Raw genomic sequence first — 24,920 nt, 5'->3', positions numbered from 1 at the left:
GATCGTTGGGCCTGTCCCGGTCGTCGAGCCTATCCAGGTTGTCGGGCACGTTTTTGTCGTCGAAAACTGTCCAATCTTTGAGTTGTTCTGTGTTGTCAGGCTCATCAGTGTCGAGGGGCCCATCTGGATCGTTTAGGTTCACCGGCCCGTCCAAGTTGACGGTCTCATACAGGTTGTCAGGCCCTTCTTGGACGTCGGGTCGTTCTGTGTTGTCGGGCCGGACAAGCCCCACGAACCAAGCAATCTAGACGACCCAAATATGCCGAACAACCTGGACTTACCCGACAAACCTAACATGCCTGATGATATAGATAGGCCCAATGACCCAGATGGTCCCGACGACTCGAACGAGCCAATGACCCGGTCGGTCCCGACGACCTGGATGAGCCCGACGAACCAGACGACCCAAATGGACCCAACAACCCACATGGCCTGACGATCTAGATAGGTCCGACGACGTGGACATGCGCGACGACCTTGAGGTGCTCGCCGACTTGGACGGATTACACCATCTGGACAGGCCAGATTACAAGGACCGACATAACGACCCTAACGAACACGACGACACAAATGGGCAGGACGACCCAAACGGATCAAATGAACCAAACGTACCAGACCACTAAGACGACCCTGGTGACCAGGATGAGCCCGACGATACAGACGAACAAGACTTTCCAGACGGGCACAATAACCCTAACGACCCAAATGATAAGTAGGGGCATAACGACCCGAACGAGCCTGACAACTTGGGCAGGCCCGTCCTAATCGTTGGAAACGTCGGGCCCGTCTAAGTTGAAGTGTCCGTTTTGGTCGTCAGCCTCGACCAAGTCGTCGCGACAGTCCTGGTCATCAGGAGCATTCGGGTTGTCGGGTCTATCCAGGTGACCAGGATGAGCCCGACGATACAGACGAACAAGACTTTCCGGACGGGCACAATAACCCTAACGACCCAAATGATAAGTAGGGGCATAACGACCTGAACGGGCCTGACAACTTGGGCAGGCCCGTCCTAATCGTTGGAAACGTCGGGCCCGTCTAAGTTGAAGTGTCCGTTTTGGTCGTCAGCCTGGACCAAGTCGTCGCGACAGTCCTGGTCATCAGGAGCATTCGGGTCGTCGGGTCTATCTAGGTCATCGGGCCCGTTCTAGTCATCGTGCCCTGCCCGATTAAGCTTTCCATAATCCACTCCGAAAGGCTTAACTTGTCCTCACAGAATCCTATTAATACATTCAAAAAACACGGTCCCGACGACCCTGACAGGCCTAACAAACAGACACGCCCGACGACCCGGACGGACATGACAATCTAGACTGCCCGACAACCCAGAGAGGCCTGACAACCCTTAAGGGCCAGCTGACTTTGACGGAACAGACCATCTAGACAAGCCCGAAGATCCGGGCGGACATGACGACCGGGACGGGCACGACGAGCCGGACGACCTCGACGACTTGGACAGACCCGACGACTCAAACGAGCAATATGACCCGGATTTGCCCGATGACAAGGACGGGCAAGACTATCTGAACGAACAAATTAACCCTAACAGGCTCGATGACTAGTAGGTGCTCGACGACCCGAACAGGCATGACAACTTGGACAAACCCGTCCAAAACGTCGGGCACGTCGGGGGTAGTTTGGCTCGTACGAGTCGTAACCCCCGTTCGGGTTGTCGTTGTGGTTCAAGTCGTCTTGTTCATTTGGGTCGTCGGGCCTTTTCTGGTCTTCGGGCTGATCTAGGTTGTCAGGCTCGTCCGTGTCGACGGGACCATCTGGGTCGTTAAGGTCCACCGACACGTCTAGGTTGACGGTCCCATGCAAATCCTCAGGCCATTTTGGGTCGTCCGGTCATTCTGGATCGTCAGGCCGACCAATCCCGAACAGTCGTACAAGCAAGACGACCCAAATAAGCCAAACAACCCGGACCTGCCTGACGATCCAAACGGGTCCGACAAACCTAACATGCCTGACGATACAGATAGGCCCCACGACCCAGATGTTCCCGCCGACTTGAACGAGCCCAACGACCCAGTCGGTCCTGACGACCAGGACGATCCCGATAAACCAGATGACCCAAATGGACCCAACAACCCACCTTGGCCCGATGACCAAGACAGGCCCGACGACACGGACACACACGACCACCCTGACAGGCTCGCCGACTTGGACGAATTAGACCATCCGAACCGGCATGATGACCCTGACAAACACGACGACCCAAATGGGCAGGATGACATAAACAAACCAAACGTCCGAAACGGACCAGACCACTCAGACGAGCCCGGTGACCTGGATGAGCCCGATGATACGGATGGACAAGACTTTTCGGACGGGCACAACAACCCTAAGGGGCCCAATGACCAATAGGAGCATAACGACCCGAACGGGCCTGACAACTTGGGCAAGCCCATCCTAATCGTTGGGAACGTTAGGGTAGTTTAGCCCGTACGAGTCATAAGGCCCATCGCAGTCGTCGGGCCCTTCCAAGTGTTTGTGTCCATTTGGGTCTTCAGCGTTGTCCATGTCGTCGCGACAGTCCTGGTCATCAGGAGCGTCTGGGTTGTCAGGAGCGTTCGGGTCGTCGGGTCTATCCAGATCGTCGGGCCCATTCTGGTCGTCGTGCCCCGCCTGATTAGGGTTTCAAGAATCCACTCGTAAAGGCGTAACTTGTCCTCATAGAATCCTCTTAATACACCCAAAAAACCCGGTCCCGACGACCCGGAAAAGACTTACAAATCAGACGTGCCTGACGACCCAAAGAGGCCTGACAACCCTTACGGGCCAGCCAACTTTGACGGAACAGACCATCCATACAAGCCTGAAGATCCGGACGAGCATGACGACTGGGACGGGCACAACGAGCCAGATGACCTCGAAGACTTGGACAGACCCGGCGACTCGGACGAGCCAAATTACTCGGATGTGCCCAACTACAAGGAAGGGCAGGACTGTCCGAACGGACAAAACAATTCTAACAAGCCCGATGACCAGTAGGTGCCCGACGACCCGAACAGGCATGACAACTTGAACAGGCCCGTCCAAAACGTCGGACACGTCGGGGTAGTTTGGCCTGTACGAGTCGTAACGCCCGTGTGGGTCATCTCCCTGGTTCTAGTCGTCGAGTCCATTTGGGTTGTCAGACTCGTTTGTGTTGTCATGAATGTGTTCGTCGTATGGGTCGGCGGGCCTGTCCCGGTTGTCAGACCTATGGAGGTCGTCGGGCACGTTTTTGTCATCGGGCCTTGTCCGGTCTTCGGGTTGATCCAAGTTGTCAGGCTCATCCGTGTCGACGGGACCGTCTGGGTCATTCAGGTCCACCAGCCCGTCCAGGTTGACGGTCCCATGCAGGTCCTCAGGCTCTTTTGCGACGTCTGATCGTTCCGGATCGTCAGGCCGAACAAATCCAAACAATCGGAGAAGCAAGACGACCCAAATAAGCTAAACAACCCGGACCTGCCCGACGACCTGAACGGGCCCAACAAACCTAACATGCCTGACGATACAGATAGGCCCAACGAGCAAGATGGTCCCGACGACCCGGTCGGTCCCGATGACCTGGACCAGCCCGACAAACCAGACGACCCAGATGGACCCAAGAACCCATCTTGGCCCAACGACCTAGACAGGCCCGACAACATAGACACGTCCGACGACCCTGACGGGCTTGCCGACTTGGACAGATTAGACCATCTGAAAAGGCCCGTACAAGTCGTAACGTTCGTCGAGGTCGTTGCCCTGGTCCAAGTCATCGTGTTCTTTCGGGTCGTCTGGCTCGTCCGTGTCGTCGTGATGCTCCTCATCGTGAGAGCATCCGGGTCATCGGGAGCGTATGGGTCATCGGGCCTATCCCGATTGTCAGGCCTATCGAGGTCGTCAGGCACGTTCTTGCCCTTGTGCCTTGTCTGGTCTTCGGGCTGATCCGGGTTGTCAAGCTTGTTAGTGTCGACGAGACCGTCTGGGTCGTTCTAGTCCTCGGGTTGTAACGCCCGTCTGGGTCGTCGCCCTGGTCCAAGTCATCGTGTCCATTCAGGTCGTCAGGGTCGTTAGGCTCGTCTGTGTCGTCGCGACTGTACTCGTCATCGGAAGCGTTCGGGTCACCGGGAGAGCCTGGATCGTCGGGCCTGTCCTGGTCGTCGAGCATAACCAGGTTATCGGGCACGTTCTTGTCGTCGGATCCTATCCAGTTTTCGAGCTGTTCTACGTTGTCATGCTCATCAGTGTCGACGGGCCCATCCGGGTCGTTAAGGTTCACTGGCCCGTCCAGGTTTACGGTCTCATGCAGGTTGTCAGACCCTTCTGGGACGTCGGGCCGTTCTGTGTTGTCGGGCCGGACAAGCCCCATGAACCAAACAACTTGGACCTGCCTGACAAACCTAACTTGTCTGATGATACAAATAGGCCCAACGATCCAGATGGTTCCGACGACTCGAACGACCCAATGACCCGGTCGGTCCCGATGACCTGGATGAGCCCGACGAACATGACGACCCAGATGGACACGACAACCCACATGGCCTGACGACCTAGACAGGCGCGACGACATGGACACGCCCGACGACCCTGATGGGCAGGCCGACTAGGACGGATTAGACCATCCGGACAGCCTGATTATCCGGACTCGCATGACAACCCAGATGGGCAGGATAACAGGAACAAACCAAATGTCCGAAACGAACCAGACCAATTAGACGAGCCCGACGACCCGGATCAGCATGACGATATGGACGGACAAGACTTTTCGGACGAGCAAAACAACCCTAAGGGGCCCAATGACCAATAGGGGCCTAACGACCCGAACAAGCCTGACAACTTGAGCGGGCTCGTCCAAATCGTCAAGAACGTCGGGGTAGTTGAGCCCATACGAGTCGTAAGGCCTGTCGCGGTTGTCTGGCCCGTTCAAGTTATCGTGCCGCGTAAGATTAGGGTTTTAAGAATCCTCTCCTAAAGCGTAACTTCTCCTCATAGAATCCTCTTAATACATCTATAAAACCCGGTCTCGACGACCCAGACGGTTCTGACAAACGAGACGAGCCCGACGACCAGGACGGACATGATAACCTAGACGGCCCGACGACCTAGAGAGGCCTGACGACTTAGAGATGTCTGGGTCGTCGCGCTAGTCCAAGTCGTCGTGTCCATTCGGGTCGTCAGGCTCATTCGTGTCGTCGTGACTGTCCTCGTCATCGGAAGCGTCCGGGTCACTGGGAGAGCGTGGATCGTTGGGCCTGTCCCGGTCATCGAGCCTATCCAGGTTGTCAGGCGCATTCTTGTCGTTGAAACCTGTCCAATCTTTGAATTGTTCTGCGTTGTCAGGCTCATCAATGTCGAGGGGCCCATCTGGATCATTTAGGTTCAGCTGCCCATCCAAGTTGATGATCTCATGCAGGTTGTCAGGCCCTTCTAGGACGTCAGGTCATTCTGCGTTGTCGGGCCGGACAACCCCACAAACCAAACAAGCTAGACGACCCAAATACGCCGAACAAGCTGGACCTACCCAACAAACCTAACATGCTTGATGATACAGATAGGCCCAACGACCCAGATGGTCTCGACGACTCAAACGAGCCAATGACCCGATCGGTCCCGACGACCTGGATGACCCTAAGACGAACCAGATGACCCAAATGGACCCAACAACCCATATGGCCCGACGACCTAGATAGGCCCGACGACGTGGACATTCGCGACTACCTTGAGGTGCTCGCCGACTTGGACGGATTAGACCATCTGGACAGGCCCGATTACACGGACCGACATGATGACACTAACGAACATGACGACCCAAATGGGCAGGACGACCCGAACGGACCAAATGAACCAAACGTACCAGACCACTCAGACGACCCTGGTGACCAGGATGAGCTCGACGATACAGACGGACAAGACTTTCCGGACGAGCACAATAACCCTAACGACCCCAATGACAAGTAGGGGCATAACGACCTAAACGGGCCTAACAACTTAGGCAGGATCGTCCTAATCGTTGGGTCTATCCAGATTGTTGGGCTCGTTCTGGTCGTCGTGCCCCACCCGATTAAGGTTTCAAGAATCCACTCTGAAAGGCGTAACTTGTCCTCATAGAATCCTATTAATACATCCAAAAAACACGATCATGACGACCCGGACATGCCTAACAAACAGACACGCCCGACGACCCGGACGGACATGACAATCTATACTGCCCGACGACCCAGAGAGGCCTGACAACCCTTACGGGCCAGCCGACTTTGACGGATCAGACCATCCAGACAAGCCCAAAGATCCGGGCGAAAGACTAATCGAACCCTCTAGTAGCTGGTTCCCTCCGAAGTTTCCCTCTGGATAGCTGGAACCCGCGGGCAAGTTTTATCGGGTAAAGCCAATGATTAGAGGCATTGGGGGCACAACGCCCTCGACCTATTCTCAAACTTTAAATAGGTAGGACGGCACGACTGCTCTATTGAGCCGTGCCGTGGATTTGCACGTCAGAATCGTTGCGGGCCTCCACTAGAGTTTCCTCTGGCTTAGCCCCGCTCAGGCATAGTTCACCATCTTTCAAGTCCCGACAGGTATGCTCTCACTCGAACCCTTCACATATGATCAGGGTAGGTCGGCGGTGCAACCCACAAGGGGATCCCACCAATCAGCTTCCTTGCGCCTTACAAGTTTACTCACCCGATGACTCGCACACATGTCAGACTCCTTGGTCCGTGTTTCAAGACGGGCCGAATGGGGAGCCCACAAGCCAATGCCCAGAGCACGAACGTGCCGAGACACGCCATGAGGCACGCACTACCGTCCACAATCGCAACGATGACGTCTCCAAGAGTCGTAAGGCCCGTCGTGGTTTCAGACCCATTCTGGTTGTCGTGCCGCGTAAATTAGGATTTTAAGAATCCACTGCTAAAGGCGTAACTTCTCCTCATAGAATCCTCTTAATACATCCATAAAACCCGGTCTCGACGACCCAATCATTTCTGACAAACGAGACGAGCCCGACGACCTAGGCGAACATAATAACCTAGACGGCCCGACGACCTAGAGAGGCCTGATGACCCAGAGAGGCCTAACGACGTAGAGATGCCTGGGTCGTCGCGCTGGTCCAAGTCGTCGTGTCCATTCGGGTCGTCAGGCTCGTCCGTGTCGTCGTGACTATCCTCGTCATCGGAAGCGTCCGGGTCACCGGGAGAGCCTGGATCGTTGGGCCTGTCCCGGTCGTCGAGCCTATCCAGGTTGTCGGGCACGTTTTTGTCGTCGAAAACTGTCCAATCTTTGAGTTGTTCTGTGTTGTCAGGCTCATCAGTGTCGAGGGGCCCATCTGGATCGTTTAGGTTCACCGGCCCGTCCAAGTTGACGGTCTCATACAGGTTGTCAGGCCCTTCTTGGACGTCGGGTCGTTCTGTGTTGTCGGGCCGGACAAGCCCCACGAACCAAGCAATCTAGACGACCCAAATATGCCGAACAACCTGGACTTACCCGACAAACCTAACATGCCTGATGATATAGATAGGCCCAATGACCCAGATGGTCCCGACGACTCGAACGAGCCAATGACCCGGTCGGTCCCGACGACCTGGATGAGCCCGACGAACCAGACGACCCAAATGGACCCAACAACCCACATGGCCTGACGATCTAGATAGGTCCGACGACGTGGACATGCGCGACGACCTTGAGGTGCTCGCCGACTTGGACGGATTACACCATCTGGACAGGCCAGATTACAAGGACCGACATAACGACCCTAACGAACACGACGACACAAATGGGCAGGACGACCCAAACGGATCAAATGAACCAAACGTACCAGACCACTAAGACGACCCTGGTGACCAGGATGAGCCCGACGATACAGACGAACAAGACTTTCCAGACGGGCACAATAACCCTAACGACCCAAATGATAAGTAGGGGCATAACGACCCGAACGAGCCTGACAACTTGGGCAGGCCCGTCCTAATCGTTGGAAACGTCGGGCCCGTCTAAGTTGAAGTGTCCGTTTTGGTCGTCAGCCTCGACCAAGTCGTCGCGACAGTCCTGGTCATCAGGAGCATTCGGGTTGTCGGGTCTATCCAGGTGACCAGGATGAGCCCGACGATACAGACGAACAAGACTTTCCGGACGGGCACAATAACCCTAACGACCCAAATGATAAGTAGGGGCATAACGACCTGAACGGGCCTGACAACTTGGGCAGGCCCGTCCTAATCGTTGGAAACGTCGGGCCCGTCTAAGTTGAAGTGTCCGTTTTGGTCGTCAGCCTGGACCAAGTCGTCGCGACAGTCCTGGTCATCAGGAGCATTCGGGTCGTCGGGTCTATCTAGGTCATCGGGCCCGTTCTAGTCATCGTGCCCTGCCCGATTAAGCTTTCCATAATCCACTCCGAAAGGCTTAACTTGTCCTCACAGAATCCTATTAATACATTCAAAAAACACGGTCCCGACGACCCTGACAGGCCTAACAAACAGACACGCCCGACGACCCGGACGGACATGACAATCTAGACTGCCCGACAACCCAGAGAGGCCTGACAACCCTTAAGGGCCAGCTGACTTTGACGGAACAGACCATCTAGACAAGCCCGAAGATCCGGGCGGACATGACGACCGGGACGGGCACGACGAGCCGGACGACCTCGACGACTTGGACAGACCCGACGACTCAAACGAGCAATATGACCCGGATTTGCCCGATGACAAGGACGGGCAAGACTATCTGAACGAACAAATTAACCCTAACAGGCTCGATGACTAGTAGGTGCTCGACGACCCGAACAGGCATGACAACTTGGACAAACCCGTCCAAAACGTCGGGCACGTCGGGGGTAGTTTGGCTCGTACGAGTCGTAACCCCCGTTCGGGTTGTCGTTGTGGTTCAAGTCGTCTTGTTCATTTGGGTCGTCGGGCCTTTTCTGGTCTTCGGGCTGATCTAGGTTGTCAGGCTCGTCCGTGTCGACGGGACCATCTGGGTCGTTAAGGTCCACCGACACGTCTAGGTTGACGGTCCCATGCAAATCCTCAGGCCATTTTGGGTCGTCCGGTCATTCTGGATCGTCAGGCCGACCAATCCCGAACAGTCGTACAAGCAAGACGACCCAAATAAGCCAAACAACCCGGACCTGCCTGACGATCCAAACGGGTCCGACAAACCTAACATGCCTGACGATACAGATAGGCCCCACGACCCAGATGTTCCCGCCGACTTGAACGAGCCCAACGACCCAGTCGGTCCTGACGACCAGGACGATCCCGATAAACCAGATGACCCAAATGGACCCAACAACCCACCTTGGCCCGATGACCAAGACAGGCCCGACGACACGGACACACACGACCACCCTGACAGGCTCGCCGACTTGGACGAATTAGACCATCCGAACCGGCATGATGACCCTGACAAACACGACGACCCAAATGGGCAGGATGACATAAACAAACCAAACGTCCGAAACGGACCAGACCACTCAGACGAGCCCGGTGACCTGGATGAGCCCGATGATACGGATGGACAAGACTTTTCGGACGGGCACAACAACCCTAAGGGGCCCAATGACCAATAGGAGCATAACGACCCGAACGGGCCTGACAACTTGGGCAAGCCCATCCTAATCGTTGGGAACGTTAGGGTAGTTTAGCCCGTACGAGTCATAAGGCCCATCGCAGTCGTCGGGCCCTTCCAAGTGTTTGTGTCCATTTGGGTCTTCAGCGTTGTCCATGTCGTCGCGACAGTCCTGGTCATCAGGAGCGTCTGGGTTGTCAGGAGCGTTCGGGTCGTCGGGTCTATCCAGATCGTCGGGCCCATTCTGGTCGTCGTGCCCCGCCTGATTAGGGTTTCAAGAATCCACTCGTAAAGGCGTAACTTGTCCTCATAGAATCCTCTTAATACACCCAAAAAACCCGGTCCCGACGACCCGGAAAAGACTTACAAATCAGACGTGCCTGACGACCCAAAGAGGCCTGACAACCCTTACGGGCCAGCCAACTTTGACGGAACAGACCATCCATACAAGCCTGAAGATCCGGACGAGCATGACGACTGGGACGGGCACAACGAGCCAGATGACCTCGAAGACTTGGACAGACCCGGCGACTCGGACGAGCCAAATTACTCGGATGTGCCCAACTACAAGGAAGGGCAGGACTGTCCGAACGGACAAAACAATTCTAACAAGCCCGATGACCAGTAGGTGCCCGACGACCCGAACAGGCATGACAACTTGAACAGGCCCGTCCAAAACGTCGGACACGTCGGGGTAGTTTGGCCTGTACGAGTCGTAACGCCCGTGTGGGTCATCTCCCTGGTTCTAGTCGTCGAGTCCATTTGGGTTGTCAGACTCGTTTGTGTTGTCATGAATGTGTTCGTCGTATGGGTCGGCGGGCCTGTCCCGGTTGTCAGACCTATGGAGGTCGTCGGGCACGTTTTTGTCATCGGGCCTTGTCCGGTCTTCGGGTTGATCCAAGTTGTCAGGCTCATCCGTGTCGACGGGACCGTCTGGGTCATTCAGGTCCACCAGCCCGTCCAGGTTGACGGTCCCATGCAGGTCCTCAGGCTCTTTTGCGACGTCTGATCGTTCCGGATCGTCAGGCCGAACAAATCCAAACAATCGGAGAAGCAAGACGACCCAAATAAGCTAAACAACCCGGACCTGCCCGACGACCTGAACGGGCCCAACAAACCTAACATGCCTGACGATACAGATAGGCCCAACGAGCAAGATGGTCCCGACGACCCGGTCGGTCCCGATGACCTGGACCAGCCCGACAAACCAGACGACCCAGATGGACCCAAGAACCCATCTTGGCCCAACGACCTAGACAGGCCCGACAACATAGACACGTCCGACGACCCTGACGGGCTTGCCGACTTGGACAGATTAGACCATCTGAAAAGGCCCGATTATCCAAATCGACAAGACGACCCTAACGGGCACGACGACCCGGATGGGTAAGACGACCCAAACGGACCAAACGACTTAAAAGTACCGGACCACTCAGACGAGCCAGGTGACCAGGATGAGTCCGACGATACCAACGGACAAGACTTTCTGGACGGGCACAAAAACCCTAACGGGCCCAATGACCAGTAGGGGCCTAACGCCCCAAACGGGCCCGACAACTTGGACAGGCCCATCCAAAACGTTAGGAACGTCGGTATAGTTTAGCCCATACGAGTCGTATGGCCCATCGCGTATGTCAGGCCCGTCCATGTCGTTGTGTCCATTGGGTCGTCAGGCTCATCTGTGTCGTCGCAACCCTTCTGGTTGTCAAAAGCATTCGGGTCGTCGGGAGCGTATGGGTCGTCAGGTCTATCGAGGTCGTCGGGCACATTCTGGTCGTCGTGCCCCGCCCGATTAGGGTTTCAAGAATCTACTCCTAAAGGCGTAACTTCTCCTCATAGAATCCTCTTAATACACCCATAAAACCCAGTCCTAACGACCCGGACGGTCCTGACAAATCAGACGCGCTCGATGACCCGGACGGACATGACAACCTAGACAGCCCGATGACCCAGAGAGGCCTGACAACCCTTACGGGTCAGCCGACTTTGACGGAGCACACCATCCAAACAGGCCCGAAGATCCAGACGGGCATGACTATCGGGACGGGCACGACGACCCAGACAGCCTCGACGACTCTGACAGACCCAGCGACTTGAACGAGCTAATTGACCCAGATGCGCCCGACGACACGGACGGGCAAGACTATCTGAACGGACAAAACAACCTTAACGGGCTCGATGACCAGTAGGAGCCCGACGACACGAACAGGCATGACAACTTGGACAGGCCCATCTAAAGTGCCAAACACGTTGGGGTAGTTTGGCCCGTACAAGTCGTAACGTTCGTCGAGGTCGTTGCCCTGGTCCAAGTCATCGTGTTCTTTCGGGTCGTCTGGCTCGTCCGTGTCGTCGTGATGCTCCTCATCGTGAGAGCATCCGGGTCATCGGGAGCGTATGGGTCATCGGGCCTATCCCGATTGTCAGGCCTATCGAGGTCGTCAGGCACGTTCTTGCCCTTGTGCCTTGTCTGGTCTTCGGGCTGATCCGGGTTGTCAAGCTTGTTAGTGTCGACGAGACCGTCTGGGTCGTTCTAGTCCTCGGGTTGTAACGCCCGTCTGGGTCGTCGCCCTGGTCCAAGTCATCGTGTCCATTCAGGTCGTCAGGGTCGTTAGGCTCGTCTGTGTCGTCGCGACTGTACTCGTCATCGGAAGCGTTCGGGTCACCGGGAGAGCCTGGATCGTCGGGCCTGTCCTGGTCGTCGAGCATAACCAGGTTATCGGGCACGTTCTTGTCGTCGGATCCTATCCAGTCTTCGAGCTGTTCTACGTTGTCATGCTCATCAGTGTCGACGGGCCCATCCGGGTCGTTAAGGTTCACTGGCCCGTCCAGGTTTACGGTCTCATGCAGGTTGTCAGACCCTTCTGGGACGTCGGGCCGTTCTGTGTTGTCGGGCCGGACAAGCCCCATGAACCAAACAACTTGGACCTGCCTGACAAACCTAACTTGTCTGATGATACAAATAGGCCCAACGATCCAGATGGTTCCGACGACTCGAACGACCCAATGACCCGGTCGGTCCCGATGACCTGGATGAGCCCGACGAACATGACGACCCAGATGGACACGACAACCCACATGGCCTGACGACCTAGACAGGCGCGACGACATGGACACGCCCGACGACCCTGATGGGCAGGCCGACTAGGACGGATTAGACCATCCGGACAGCCTGATTATCCGGACTCGCATGACAACCCAGATGGGCAGGATAACAGGAACAAACCAAATGTCCGAAACGAACCAGACCAATTAGACGAGCCCGACGACCCGGATCAGCATGACGATATGGACGGACAAGACTTTTCGGACGAGCAAAACAACCCTAAGGGGCCCAATGACCAATAGGGGCCTAACGACCCGAACAAGCCTGACAACTTGAGCGGGCTCGTCCAAATCGTCAAGAACGTCGGGGTAGTTGAGCCCATACGAGTCGTAAGGCCTGTCGCGGTTGTCTGGCCCGTTCAAGTTATCGTGCCGCGTAAGATTAGGGTTTTAAGAATCCTCTCCTAAAGCGTAACTTCTCCTCATAGAATCCTCTTAATACATCTATAAAACCCGGTCTCGACGACCCAGACGGTTCTGACAAACGAGACGAGCCCGACGACCAGGACGGACATGATAACCTAGACGGCCCGACGACCTAGAGAGGCCTGACGACTTAGAGATGTCTGGGTCGTCGCGCTAGTCCAAGTCGTCGTGTCCATTCGGGTCGTCAGGCTCATTCGTGTCGTCGTGACTGTCCTCGTCATCGGAAGCGTCCGGGTCACTGGGAGAGCGTGGATCGTTGGGCCTGTCCCGGTCATCGAGCCTATCCAGGTTGTCAGGCGCATTCTTGTCGTTGAAACCTGTCCAATCTTTGAATTGTTCTGCGTTGTCAGGCTCATCAATGTCGAGGGGCCCATCTGGATCATTTAGGTTCAGCTGCCCATCCAAGTTGATGATCTCATGCAGGTTGTCAGGCCCTTCTAGGACGTCAGGTCATTCTGCGTTGTCGGGCCGGACAACCCCACAAACCAAACAAGCTAGACGACCCAAATACGCCGAACAAGCTGGACCTACCCAACAAACCTAACATGCTTGATGATACAGATAGGCCCAACGACCCAGATGGTCTCGACGACTCAAACGAGCCAATGACCCGATCGGTCCCGACGACCTGGATGACCCTAAGACGAACCAGATGACCCAAATGGACCCAACAACCCATATGGCCCGACGACCTAGATAGGCCCGACGACGTGGACATTCGCGACTACCTTGAGGTGCTCGCCGACTTGGACGGATTAGACCATCTGGACAGGCCCGATTACACGGACCGACATGATGACACTAACGAACATGACGACCCAAATGGGCAGGACGACCCGAACGGACCAAATGAACCAAACGTACCAGACCACTCAGACGACCCTGGTGACCAGGATGAGCTCGACGATACAGACGGACAAGACTTTCCGGACGAGCACAATAACCCTAACGACCCCAATGACAAGTAGGGGCATAACGACCTAAACGGGCCTAACAACTTAGGCAGGATCGTCCTAATCGTTGGGTCTATCCAGATTGTTGGGCTCGTTCTGGTCGTCGTGCCCCACCCGATTAAGGTTTCAAGAATCCACTCTGAAAGGCGTAACTTGTCCTCATAGAATCCTATTAATACATCCAAAAAACACGATCATGACGACCCGGACATGCCTAACAAACAGACACGCCCGACGACCCGGACGGACATGACAATCTATATTGCCCGACGACCCAGAGAGGCCTGACAACCCTTACGGGCCAGCCGACTTTGACGGATCAGACCATCCAGACAAGCCCAAAGATCCGGGCGAAAGACTAATCGAACCCTCTAGTAGCTGGTTCCCTCCGAAGTTTCCCTCTGGATAGCTGGAGCCCGCGGGCAAGTTCTATCGGGTAAAGCCAATGATTAGAGGCATTGGGGGCACAACGCCCTCGACCTATTCTCAAACTTTAAATAGGTAGGACGGCACGACTGCTCTGTTGAGCCGTGCCGTGGATTTGCACGTCAGAATCGTTGCGGGCCTCCACTAGAGTTTCCTCTGGCTTAGCCCCGCTCAGGCATAGTTCACCATCTTTCAAGTCCCGACAGGTATGCTCTCACTCGAACCCTTCACATATGATCAGGGTAGGTCGGCGGTGCAACCCACAAGGGGATCCCACCAATCAGCTTCCTTGCGCCTTACAAGTTTACTCACCCGATGACTCGCACACATGTCAGACTCCTTGGTCCGTGTTTCAAGACGGGCCGAATGGGGAGCCCACAAGCCAATGCCCAGAGCACGAACGTGCCGAGACACGCCATGAGGCACGCACTACCGTCCACAATCGCAACGATGACGTCTCCACGAGTCGTAAGGCCCGTCGTGGTTTCAGACCCATTTTGGTTGTCGTGCCGCGTAAATTAGGGTTTTAAGAATCCACTCCTAAAGGCGTAACTTCTCCTTATAGAATCCTCTTAATACATCCATAAAACTCGATCTCGATGACCTAGACGGTTCTGACAAACGAGACGGGCCCGACGACCCGGACGGACATGATAACCCAGATGGCCCGACGATCCAGAGACGCGTGACGACCCAGAGAGGCCTGACGACCTAGAGATGCCAGGGTCGTCCCGCTGGTCCAAGTCGTCGTGTCCATTCGGGTCGTTAGGCTCGTCCGTGTCGTCGTGACTGTCATCGTCATCGGAAGCATCTGGGTCACTGGGAGAGCCTGGATCGTTGGGCCTGTCTCGGTCGTCAAGCCTATCCAGGTTGTCGGGCACATTCTTGTCGTCGGAACCTGTCCAATCTTTGAGATGTTCTGCATTGTCAGGCTCATCAGTGTCGAGTGGCCCATCTGGATCGTTTAGGTTCACCGACCCCACGAACCAAACAAGATAGACGACCCAAATACACCGAACAACCTGGACCTACCTGACAAACCTAACATGACTGATGATACAGATAGGCCAAACGACCTAGATGGTCCCGATGACTCGAACGAGCCAATGACCCGGTCGGTCCCGACGACCTGGATGAACCCGACGAACCAGACGACCCAAATGGACCCAACAACCCACATGACCCGACGACCTAGACATGCCCGATGACTTGGACATGCGCGAAGACCTTGAGGTGCTCGCCGACTTGGACGGATTAGACCATCTGAACAGGCCCGATTACACGGATCGACATGATGACCCTAACGAACACGACGACCCAAATGGGCAGGACGACCCGAACGGACCAATGGAACCAAACGTACCAGACCATTAAGACGACCCGGGTGACTGGGATGTGCTCGACGATACGGACTGGTGGAGCTCTAAAGGTGCATGAAGAGCTCCATGGGCAACGGAAATGGATGAAGGAATGGAGGCAAGTTGGAAGGCACTTGCAAGCAATGGAAGGTGAAAGAGGTGATAGGATTTCCTAATCTATGCTAGCCTAAGGAAGGTGGCTAGAGGTAGAGAGAGGAAATCTCTAGAAAGTGGTGACTCTCAAAGGCAATAGAGGGAGGAGTGCTCTCAACTCAAGTTGCATCTATTGCATAAAATTTCAAGAGTGTCTACAAATGAGTGAAATTTTGGCTTTTATATGAAGCCATTTACACATGAGAAAGGAGAACCTTTGAATGGAGTGGGCCTTGATCTTGGCCCTTAGATCAAGCTTGGAGAAGAAGACTTGATCTTGGCCATTGGATGATGCCTTGGAAAAGGAGGAAGCATTCCTAACCCTTGGATGCTTTGGATCCATGAGGTGTAGGAAGAAGTGTTGACTTCCACTTAGTCCACCTTGGCTCTTTTGATAGCTCATGGACAAATCTCCTATTGGGCTTAGTTAAGCCCAATTTTATCAATTAAACTACTCATTGTTTGACTTATTATTCTAGAAAGCAAAGCCTAAACAATGGGCCAATCTTATTGCTATTCTATTGCTCCTTGATACACCTCTTCAAATCTTCATATCTTCTTTGGCCAATATGAAGAATGTGAGAAGCCCAAGTGGGTTTAGGCCATCTTGAATGAAGCCTAATTGGATCTTTTTGAGCATGCTCCTTGTTATTGGGCCTCTTGATGGACTTGGGCTTGAAGGTGAATGTGGCCCATGTATTGGGCCTTGAGCATGATTTGGGGCTAGGCGTTGACCCAAGTTATAAGCCTTGTTGGGATCACATCACGGACGGACAAGACTTTCCGGACGGGCACAATAACCCTAACGACCCCAATGATAAGTAGGGGCATAACGACCCAAACAGGCCTGACAACTTGGGCAGGCCCGTCCTAATCGTTGGAAACGTCCGGCTCGTCTAAGTTGTAGTGTTCATTTGGGTCGTCAACCTCGTCCATGTCATCGCGACAGTCATGGGCATCAGGAGCGTCTGGGGGTTCAGGAGCGTTTGGGTCGTCGGGTCTATCCAGATCGTCGGGCCCGTTCTGGTCGTCGTGCCCCGCCCAATTAAGGTTTCAAGAATCCACTCCGAAAGGCGTAACTTGTCCTAATAGAATCCTATTAATACATCCAAAAAACATGGTACCGACGACCGGGACAGGTCCAACAAACAGACGCGCCCGACGACCCGTACGGACATGACAATCTAGACTGCCCGACGACCAAGAGAGGCCTGACAACCCTTACGGGCCAACCGACTTTAACGGAACAGACCATCCAGAAAAGCTCGAAGATCCGGGCAGGCATGACGACCGGGACGGGCACGACGAGCCGGACGACCTCGACGACTTGGACAGACCCGACGACTCAGACGAGCCAAATGACTCAGATTTGCTCGACGACAAGGACGGGCAAGACTGTCCGAACGAACAAAACAACCCTAATAGGCTCCATGACCAGTAGGTGCCCGACGACTCGAACAGGCATGACAACTTGGACAGGCCCGTACAAAACATCGGGCACGTCGGGTGTAGTTTGGCCCGTACAGGTCGTAACCCCGTCTAGGTCGTCGCCGTGGTTCAAGTCGTCGTATCCATTTAGGTCGTCGGGCCTTTTCTAGTCTTCGGGCAGATCCAGGTTGTCAGGCTCGTCCGTGTCGACGGGACCGTCTGGGTCGTTAAGGTCCACTGGCACGTCCAGGTTGACGATCCCATGCAGGTCCTCAGGCCATTTTGGGTTGTCTGGTCATTCCAGATCGTCAGGCCGAACAATCTCGAACAATCGTACAAGCAAGACGACCCAAATAAGCCAAAAAACTCGGACCTGCCTGACGATTCGAATAGGCCCGACAAACCTAACATGTCTGACGATACAGATAAGCCCAATGACCCAGATGTTCCCGCCGACTTGAACGAGCCCAACGACCCAGTCGGCTCCGACGACCTGGACGATCCAGACAAACCAGATGACCCAGATGGACCCAACAACCCACCTTGGCCCGACGACCTAGACAGGCCCAAAGACATCGACACGCCCGACAACCCTGACAGGCTCGCCGACTTGGACGAATTAGACCATCCGAACCAGCATGAAAACCTTGACAAACACCACGACCCAGATGGGCAGGATGACACGAACACACCAAACGTCCGAAACGGACCAGACCACTCAGACGATCCCGGTGACCCGGATGAGCCCGACGTTACAGATGGAAAAGACTTTTCGGATGGGCACAACAACCCTAAGGTGCCCAATGACCAATAGGGGCATAACGACCCGAACGGGCCTGACAACTTGGGCATGCCCATCCTAATCGTTGCGAACGTCAGGGTAGTTTAGCCCGTACGAGTCATAAGGCCCATCGTAGTCGTCGGGCCCATCCAAGTTGTCGTGTCCAGTTGGGTCGTCAGCGTCGTCCATGTCGTCGCGACAGTCCTGGTCATCAGGAGCTTCTGGGTTGTCAGGAGCGTTCGGGTCGTCGGGTCTATCCAGGTCGTCGAGCCCATTCTGGTCGTCGTGCCCCGCCTGATTAGGGTTTCAAGAATCCACTCCTAAAGTCATAACCATTCCTCATAGAATCCTCTTAATACACCCAAAAAACCCAGTCCCGACGACCCGGAAAGGCCTTACAAATCAGACGCGCCTGACGACCTAGAGAGGCCTAACAACCCTTACGGGCCAGGCAACTTTGACGGAACAGACCATCCAGATAGGCCCGAAGATCAAGACGGGCATGACGACTGGGACGGGCACAACGAGCCAGATGACCTCGACGACTTGGACAGACCCGGCGACACGGACGAGCCAAATCACCCGGATGCGCACAACAACAAGGGAGGGCAGAACTGTCCGAACGGACAAAACAATTCTAACAAGCCCGATGACCAGTAGGTGCCCGACGTCCCGAATAGGCATGACAACTTGGACAGGCCCGTCCAAAACGTCGAGCACGTCGGGGTAGTTTGGCCCATACGGGTCGTAACGCCCGTGTGGGTCATTTCCCTGGTTCAAGTCGTCGTGTCCATTTGGGTTGTCAGGCTCGTTTGTGTCGTCGTGACTGTCTTCTTCGTGGTATCGTCCGGGTGATAGGGAGCGTATGGGTCGCCGGGCCTGTACCAGTAGTCGGACCTGTGCAGGTCGTCGGGCCTTGTCCGGTCTTCTGGTTGATCCAAGTTGTCAAGCTCGTCCGTGTCGGCGGGACCGTTTGGGTCGTTCAGGTTCATCGGCCCGTCCAGGTTGACGGTCGCATGCAGGTCCTCAGGCTCTTTTGCGTCGTCCGGTCGTTCCGGATCGTCAGGCCGAACAAATCCAAATAATCGGACAAGAAAGATGACCCAAATAAGCCAACAAACTCGGACCTACCCGATGACCTGAACGGGCCCAACAAACCTAACATGCCTGACAATACAAATAGGCCCAACGAGCCAAAAGGTCCTGACGACCTGGACGAGCCCGACAAACCAGACGACCCAGATTGACCCATGAACCCACCTTGGCCTGACGACCTAGACAGGCTCGACAACATGGACACGTCCGACGACCCTAACGGGCTTGCCGACTTGGACGGATTAAACCATCTGAAAAGACCCGATTATCCGGATCGGTATGACGACCCTAACAGGCACGATGACCCGAATGGGCAAGACGACCCAAACGACTCAAACTAGCCCGGTGACCCAGATGAGCCCAACGATACAGACGGACATGACTTTCTAGACGGGCACAAAAACCCTAACGGGACCAATGACCAGTAGGGGCCTAACGCCCCAAACGGGCCTGACAACTTGGATAGGCTCATCCAAATCGTCGGGAATGTCGGTATAGTTTAGCCCGTACGGGTCGTATGGCCCATCGCGTATGTCAGGCTCGTTAGTGTCGACGAGACCGTTTGGGACATTGAGGTCCACCGGCCCGTCCAGGTTGGCAATCTCATGCAGGTCGTCAAGCCCTTTTAGCTCGTCGGGTCGTTCCGAGTCGTCGGATCGGTCAAGCCCAACGAATCGAACAAGCACTACGACGCAAATACGCCGAACAACCCGGACCTGCCCGACAAACCTAACGGGCCCAATGACCCGGTCGGTCCCGACGACCTGGACGAGCCTGTCGAACCTGACGACCTAGATAGACCCGACAACCCAATTAGCTCGACGACATGGACACGCCTGATGACCCTGACGGGCTCGTCGAATTAGACGGATTAGACCATCTGCAAAGGCCCGATTATCCGGACCGGCACGACGACCCTAACGGGCATGTCGACCCCGATGGGCAAGACGAGACGAACGGACCAAATGACTCAAACGAGCCCGGTGACCAAGATGAGCCTTACGGGTCGTATGGCTCGTCCAAATCATCGGGAACGTCGGTATAGTTTAGCCTGTACGGGTCGTATGGCCCCTCGCGTATGTCAGGCCCGTCCAAGTCGTCGTGTCCATTGGGTCGTCAGGCTCGTCCGTGTCGTTGCGACCGTTTTGGTCGTTAGGAGCATCCGGGTCGTCGGGAGCATTCGGGTCGTCGGGTTTATCGAGGTTGTCGGGCCCGTTCTGGTCGTCGTGCCCCGCCCGATTAGGGTTTCAAAAATCCACTCCTAAAGGCGTAACTTCTCATCATAGAATCCTATTAATATACCAATAAAACCCGGTCCCGAAGACCCGAACGGTCCTAACAAATCATACGCGCCCGATGACCCGGACGGACATGACAACCTAGACAGCCCGACGACCTAGAGAGGCATGACAACCCTTACGGGTCACCCGACTTTGACGGAACAGACCATCCAGAAAGGCCCAAAGATTTAGACGTGCATGACTATCGGGACAAGCACGACGACCCGAACGGCCTCAACGACTTTGACAGACCCTGCGACTCGGACGAGCCAGCTCATCCAGATGCGCCGAACAACACGGACGGGCAAGACTATCTGAACGGACAAAACAACCCTAAATGTCTCGATGACCAGTTGGAGCCCGACGACACGAATGGCCATGACAACTTGGACAGGCCCGTCTAAAATGCCAGACACGTCGGTGTAGTTTGGCCAGTACGGGTCACAACGCCCGTCTGTGTCGTCGCCCTGGTCCAAGTCATCGTGTCCATTCGGGTCGTCAAGCTTGTCCGTGTTGTCGTGACTGTCCTCGTCGTGGGAGCATCAGGCTCATCGAGAGCATATGGGTCGTCGGGCCTATCCTAGTTGTCAGGCTTATCGAGGTCGTCAGGCATGTTCTTGTCGTCGTGCCTTGTCCGGTCTTCGGGCTGATCCAGGTTGTCAGGCTCGTCAGTGTCGACGAGACCGTTTGGGACGTTGAGGTCCACCGGCCCGTCCAGGTTGACGGTTTCATGCAGGTCCTCAAACCCTTCTGGGTCGTCGGGTCGTTCCGAGTCGTCGGGTCGGTCAAGCCCAACGAATCGAACAAGCAAGACGACCCAAATGCACCGAAGAACCTGGACCTGCATGACAAACCTAACATGCCTAATGATACAGATAGGCCCAACGACCTAGATGGTCCCGACGACTCGAACGGGCCCAATGACCCGGTCGGTCCCGACGACCTGGACAAGCCCGACGAACCTGACGACCTAGATGGACCCGACAACCCACTTAGCCCAACGACCTAGACGTGCCCGACAACATGGACACATTCGATGACCCTGACGGGCTCGTCGACTTAAACGGATTAGACCATCTGGAAAACGCCCAATTATCTGGACCGGCATGATGACCCTAACGGGCACGACGACCCAGATGGGCAAGACGACCCGAACAGACCAAACGACTCAAACGAGCCCGGTGACCCAGATGAGCCCAACGGGTCGTATTGCTCATCCAAATCATCGGGAATGTCGGTGTAGTTTAGCCTGTACGGGTTGTATGGCCCATCGCGTATGTCAGGCCCGTCCAAGTCGTCGTGTCCATTGGGTCGTCAGTCTCGTACGTGTCGTCGCGACCATTCTGGACCTCAAGAGCGTTTGGGTCGTCGGGAGCGTTCGGGTTGTTGGGTCTATCGAGGTCGTCGGGCCCGTTCTGGTCGTCGTGTCCCGCCCGATTAGGGTTTCAAGAATTCACTCCTAAAGGCGTAACTTCTCCTCATAGAATCTGCTTAATAGACCCATAAAACTCGGTCCCGACGACCCAGAGAGGCCTGATAACCCTTACGGGTCACCCGACTTTGATGGAACAGACCATCCAGACAGGCCCAAAGATGCAGACGTGCATGACTACCGGGACGGGCACGACCACCCGAACGGCCTCGACGACTTGGATAGACCCTGTGACTCGGACGAGCCATCTTACTTGGATGCGCCCAACAACACGGACGGGCAAGACTACTTAGACGACCCGACGACCTAGAGAGGCCTGAAGACCCTTACGGGCCACCCGACTTTAACGGACCAGACCATCCAGACAGACCCAAAGATCCGAACAGGCATGATGACCCGGACGGGCACGATGACCCAAACGGGCTAGGCGACTCGGACAGACATGACGACTCGGATGAGCCCGACGACCTCGATGTGCCCGATGACCTCGATGTGCCCGACAACACGGACGGGCAAGACTAACCGAACGGACAAAACAACCCTAACGGGCTCGATGAGTAATAGGAGCTTGACGACCCGAACGGGCATGAAAACTTGGACAGGCCCGTCCAAACTGTCGGGCACGTCGTGGTAGTTTGTCCTGTACGTGTTGTGACGCTCGCTTGGGTTGTCGCGCTGGTCCAAGTCGTCGTGTCAATTCGGGTCGTCAGGCTCATCCCTGTCGTCGCGACAGTCCTCGTCATTGGAAGCGTATAGGTCACCGGGAGCGCCTGGGTAGTCAAGCTCGACCCAGTCGTCCGATCTTCAAGCTGTTTTGCATTGTCAGGCTCATCAGTGTCGACGGGCCCATCTGGGTCATTAAGGTCCACCGTCCTGTCCAGGTTGACAGTCTCATGCAGGTCGTCAGACCCTTCAGGGTCGTTCCGGGTCGTCGGGTCGATCAAGCCCAACGAATCAAACAAGCAAGATGACCCAAATACGCCGAACAACCCAGACCTGCCCGATAAACCTAACATGCCTGATGATACAGATAAGCCCAACGACCGAGATGGTCCCGACCACTCAAACGGGCCCAATGACCTGGTCGGTCCCGACGACCTGGACGTGCCCGACGAACTTGACGAACCAGATGGACCTGACAACCCACTTAGCCCGACGACCTAGACAGGCCCGACGACATGGACACACCCGATGACCCTGACGGGCTCGCCGACTTGGACAGATTAGACCATCTGGAAAGGCCTGATTATCCAGACCGGCATGACGACCCTAACGGGCTCGACGACCCATATGGGCAAGACGACCCGAACGGACCAAACGACTCAAACGAGCCCGATGACCCAGATGAGCCCAATGGGTCGTATGGCCCGTCTAAATCGTCGGGAACGTCAGTGTAGTTTAGCCCGTACGGGTTGTATGGCCCATCGCGTATGTCAGGCCCGTCGAAGTCATCGTGTCCATTGGGTCGTCAGGCTCGTCCGTGTCGTCGCGACCGTTCTAGTCATCAAGAGCATCCGGGTTGTCGGGAGCGTTCGGGTCGTCGGGATGTCCGAACAGGCCTGACAAACCTAACATACCTGACGATACAAATAGGCCTAACGACTTAGATGTTCCCGACGACTCGAACGGGGCCGACGACCCGGTCGGTCCCAGTGACCTGGACGAGCTAGACTAACCAGACGACCTAGATGGACCCGACAACCCACATGGCCCGACGACCTAGATAGGTCCGCCGACATGGACACGCCCGACGACCCTAACGGGCTCGCCGACTTGGACGAATTAGACCATCCGAACAGCCTAATTATCAGGACCGGCATGACGACCCTGACAGGCACGATGACCCAAATGGGCAGGATGACACGAACAGACCAAACGTCCAAAACGGACCAAACCACTCAGACGATCCCGGTGACCCGGATGAGCCCGACGATACGGACGGACAAGACTTTTTGGACGGGCACAACAACCCTAAGGGGCCCAATGACCAATAGGGCCCTAACGATCCGAACGAGCCTGACAACTTAGGCAGGCAATTCCAAACCGTCGGTAACGTCGAGGTAGTTTGGTCTGTACAGGTTGTGACGCCCGCCTGGGTCGTCGCGCTGGTCCAAGTCATCGTGTCCATTCGGGTCTTCAGGCTCGTCCGTGTCGTCGGAAGCGTCCGGGTCAACGGGAGAGCCTTGATCGTCGGGCCTGTCCTGGTCGTCGAGCCTATCCAAGTTGTCGGGCACGTTCTTGTCGTCAAAACCTGTCCAATCTTCGAGCTTTTCTGCGTTGCCAGGCTCATCAGTGTCGACGGGCCCATCTGGGTCGTTCAGGTTCACCGGCTCGTCCTGGTTGACGGTCTCATGCAGGTTGTCAGGCCCTTCTGGGACGTCGAGTCGTTTCGTGTCGTCGAGTCGGACAAGCCCCACGAACCGAACAACCTGGACCTGCCCGACAAACCTAACATGCCTGATGATACAGATAGGCCCAACGACCCTGATGGTCCTGACGACTCGAACGACCCAATGACCCGGTCGGTCCCGGCAACCTAGATGAGCCCGATGAACCAGATGGACCCAACAACCCACAGGGCCCGACGACCTGGACAGGCCCGACGACGTGGACATGCGCGATGACCTTGAGGGGCTCGTCGACTTGGACGGATTAGATCATCTGGACAGGCCTGATTATCCAGACCGGCACGACGAACCTAACGGGCACGACGACCCAGATGTGCAGAACGACCCGAACGAACCAAATGAACCAAACGTACCAGACCACTCAGATGAGCCTGGTGACCAGGATGAGCACGACGATACGGACGGACAAGACTTTCTGGACGGGCACAATAACCCTAACGGGCCCAATGACAAGTAGGGGCATAACGACCCGAACGGGCCTGACAGCTTGGGCAGGCCCGTCCTAATCATTGGGAACGTCAGGGTAGTTTAGCCAGTACGAGTC

The 24,920-nt window shown here is 55.6% G+C and overlaps 1 protein-coding gene across 1 annotated transcript; it reads left to right on the top strand.

Annotated features, from left to right (window-relative positions):
• Positions 1–21,559: 21,559 nt before the first annotated feature.
• LOC114191357 (sporozoite surface protein 2-like) lies at positions 21,560–23,132 on the top strand. Its single transcript, XM_028080527.1, has 4 exons — positions 21,560–21,640; positions 22,021–22,198; positions 22,324–22,480; positions 22,868–23,132. Exons 1-4 carry the CDS (start codon positions 21,560–21,562, stop codon positions 23,130–23,132), a joined length of 681 nt encoding a protein of 226 aa, XP_027936328.1.
• Positions 23,133–24,920: the final 1,788 nt, after the last annotated feature.

Source organism: Vigna unguiculata, chromosome 7, assembly GCF_004118075.2.
Source record: "Vigna unguiculata cultivar IT97K-499-35 chromosome 7, ASM411807v1, whole genome shotgun sequence".
NCBI classification, from domain to species: domain Eukaryota; kingdom Viridiplantae; phylum Streptophyta; class Magnoliopsida; order Fabales; family Fabaceae; genus Vigna; species Vigna unguiculata.
This window is presented reverse-complemented; position numbering and strand designations above follow the sequence as displayed.

Excerpts from the sequence above, each read along its gene's own strand:
- LOC114191357 (XM_028080527.1), top strand. The coding sequence starts at position 21,560 with ATGGACACATTCGATGACCCTGACGGGCTCGTCGACTTAAACGGATTA. Across the intron at positions 21,641-22,020 it reads ACGCCCAATTATCTGGACCG|AATCTGCTTAATAGACCCAT; the intron begins GCATGATGACCC and ends TTCTCCTCATAG. Across the intron at positions 22,199-22,323 it reads CGACGACTTGGATAGACCCT|ACCATCCAGACAGACCCAAA; the intron begins GTGACTCGGACG and ends TTAACGGACCAG.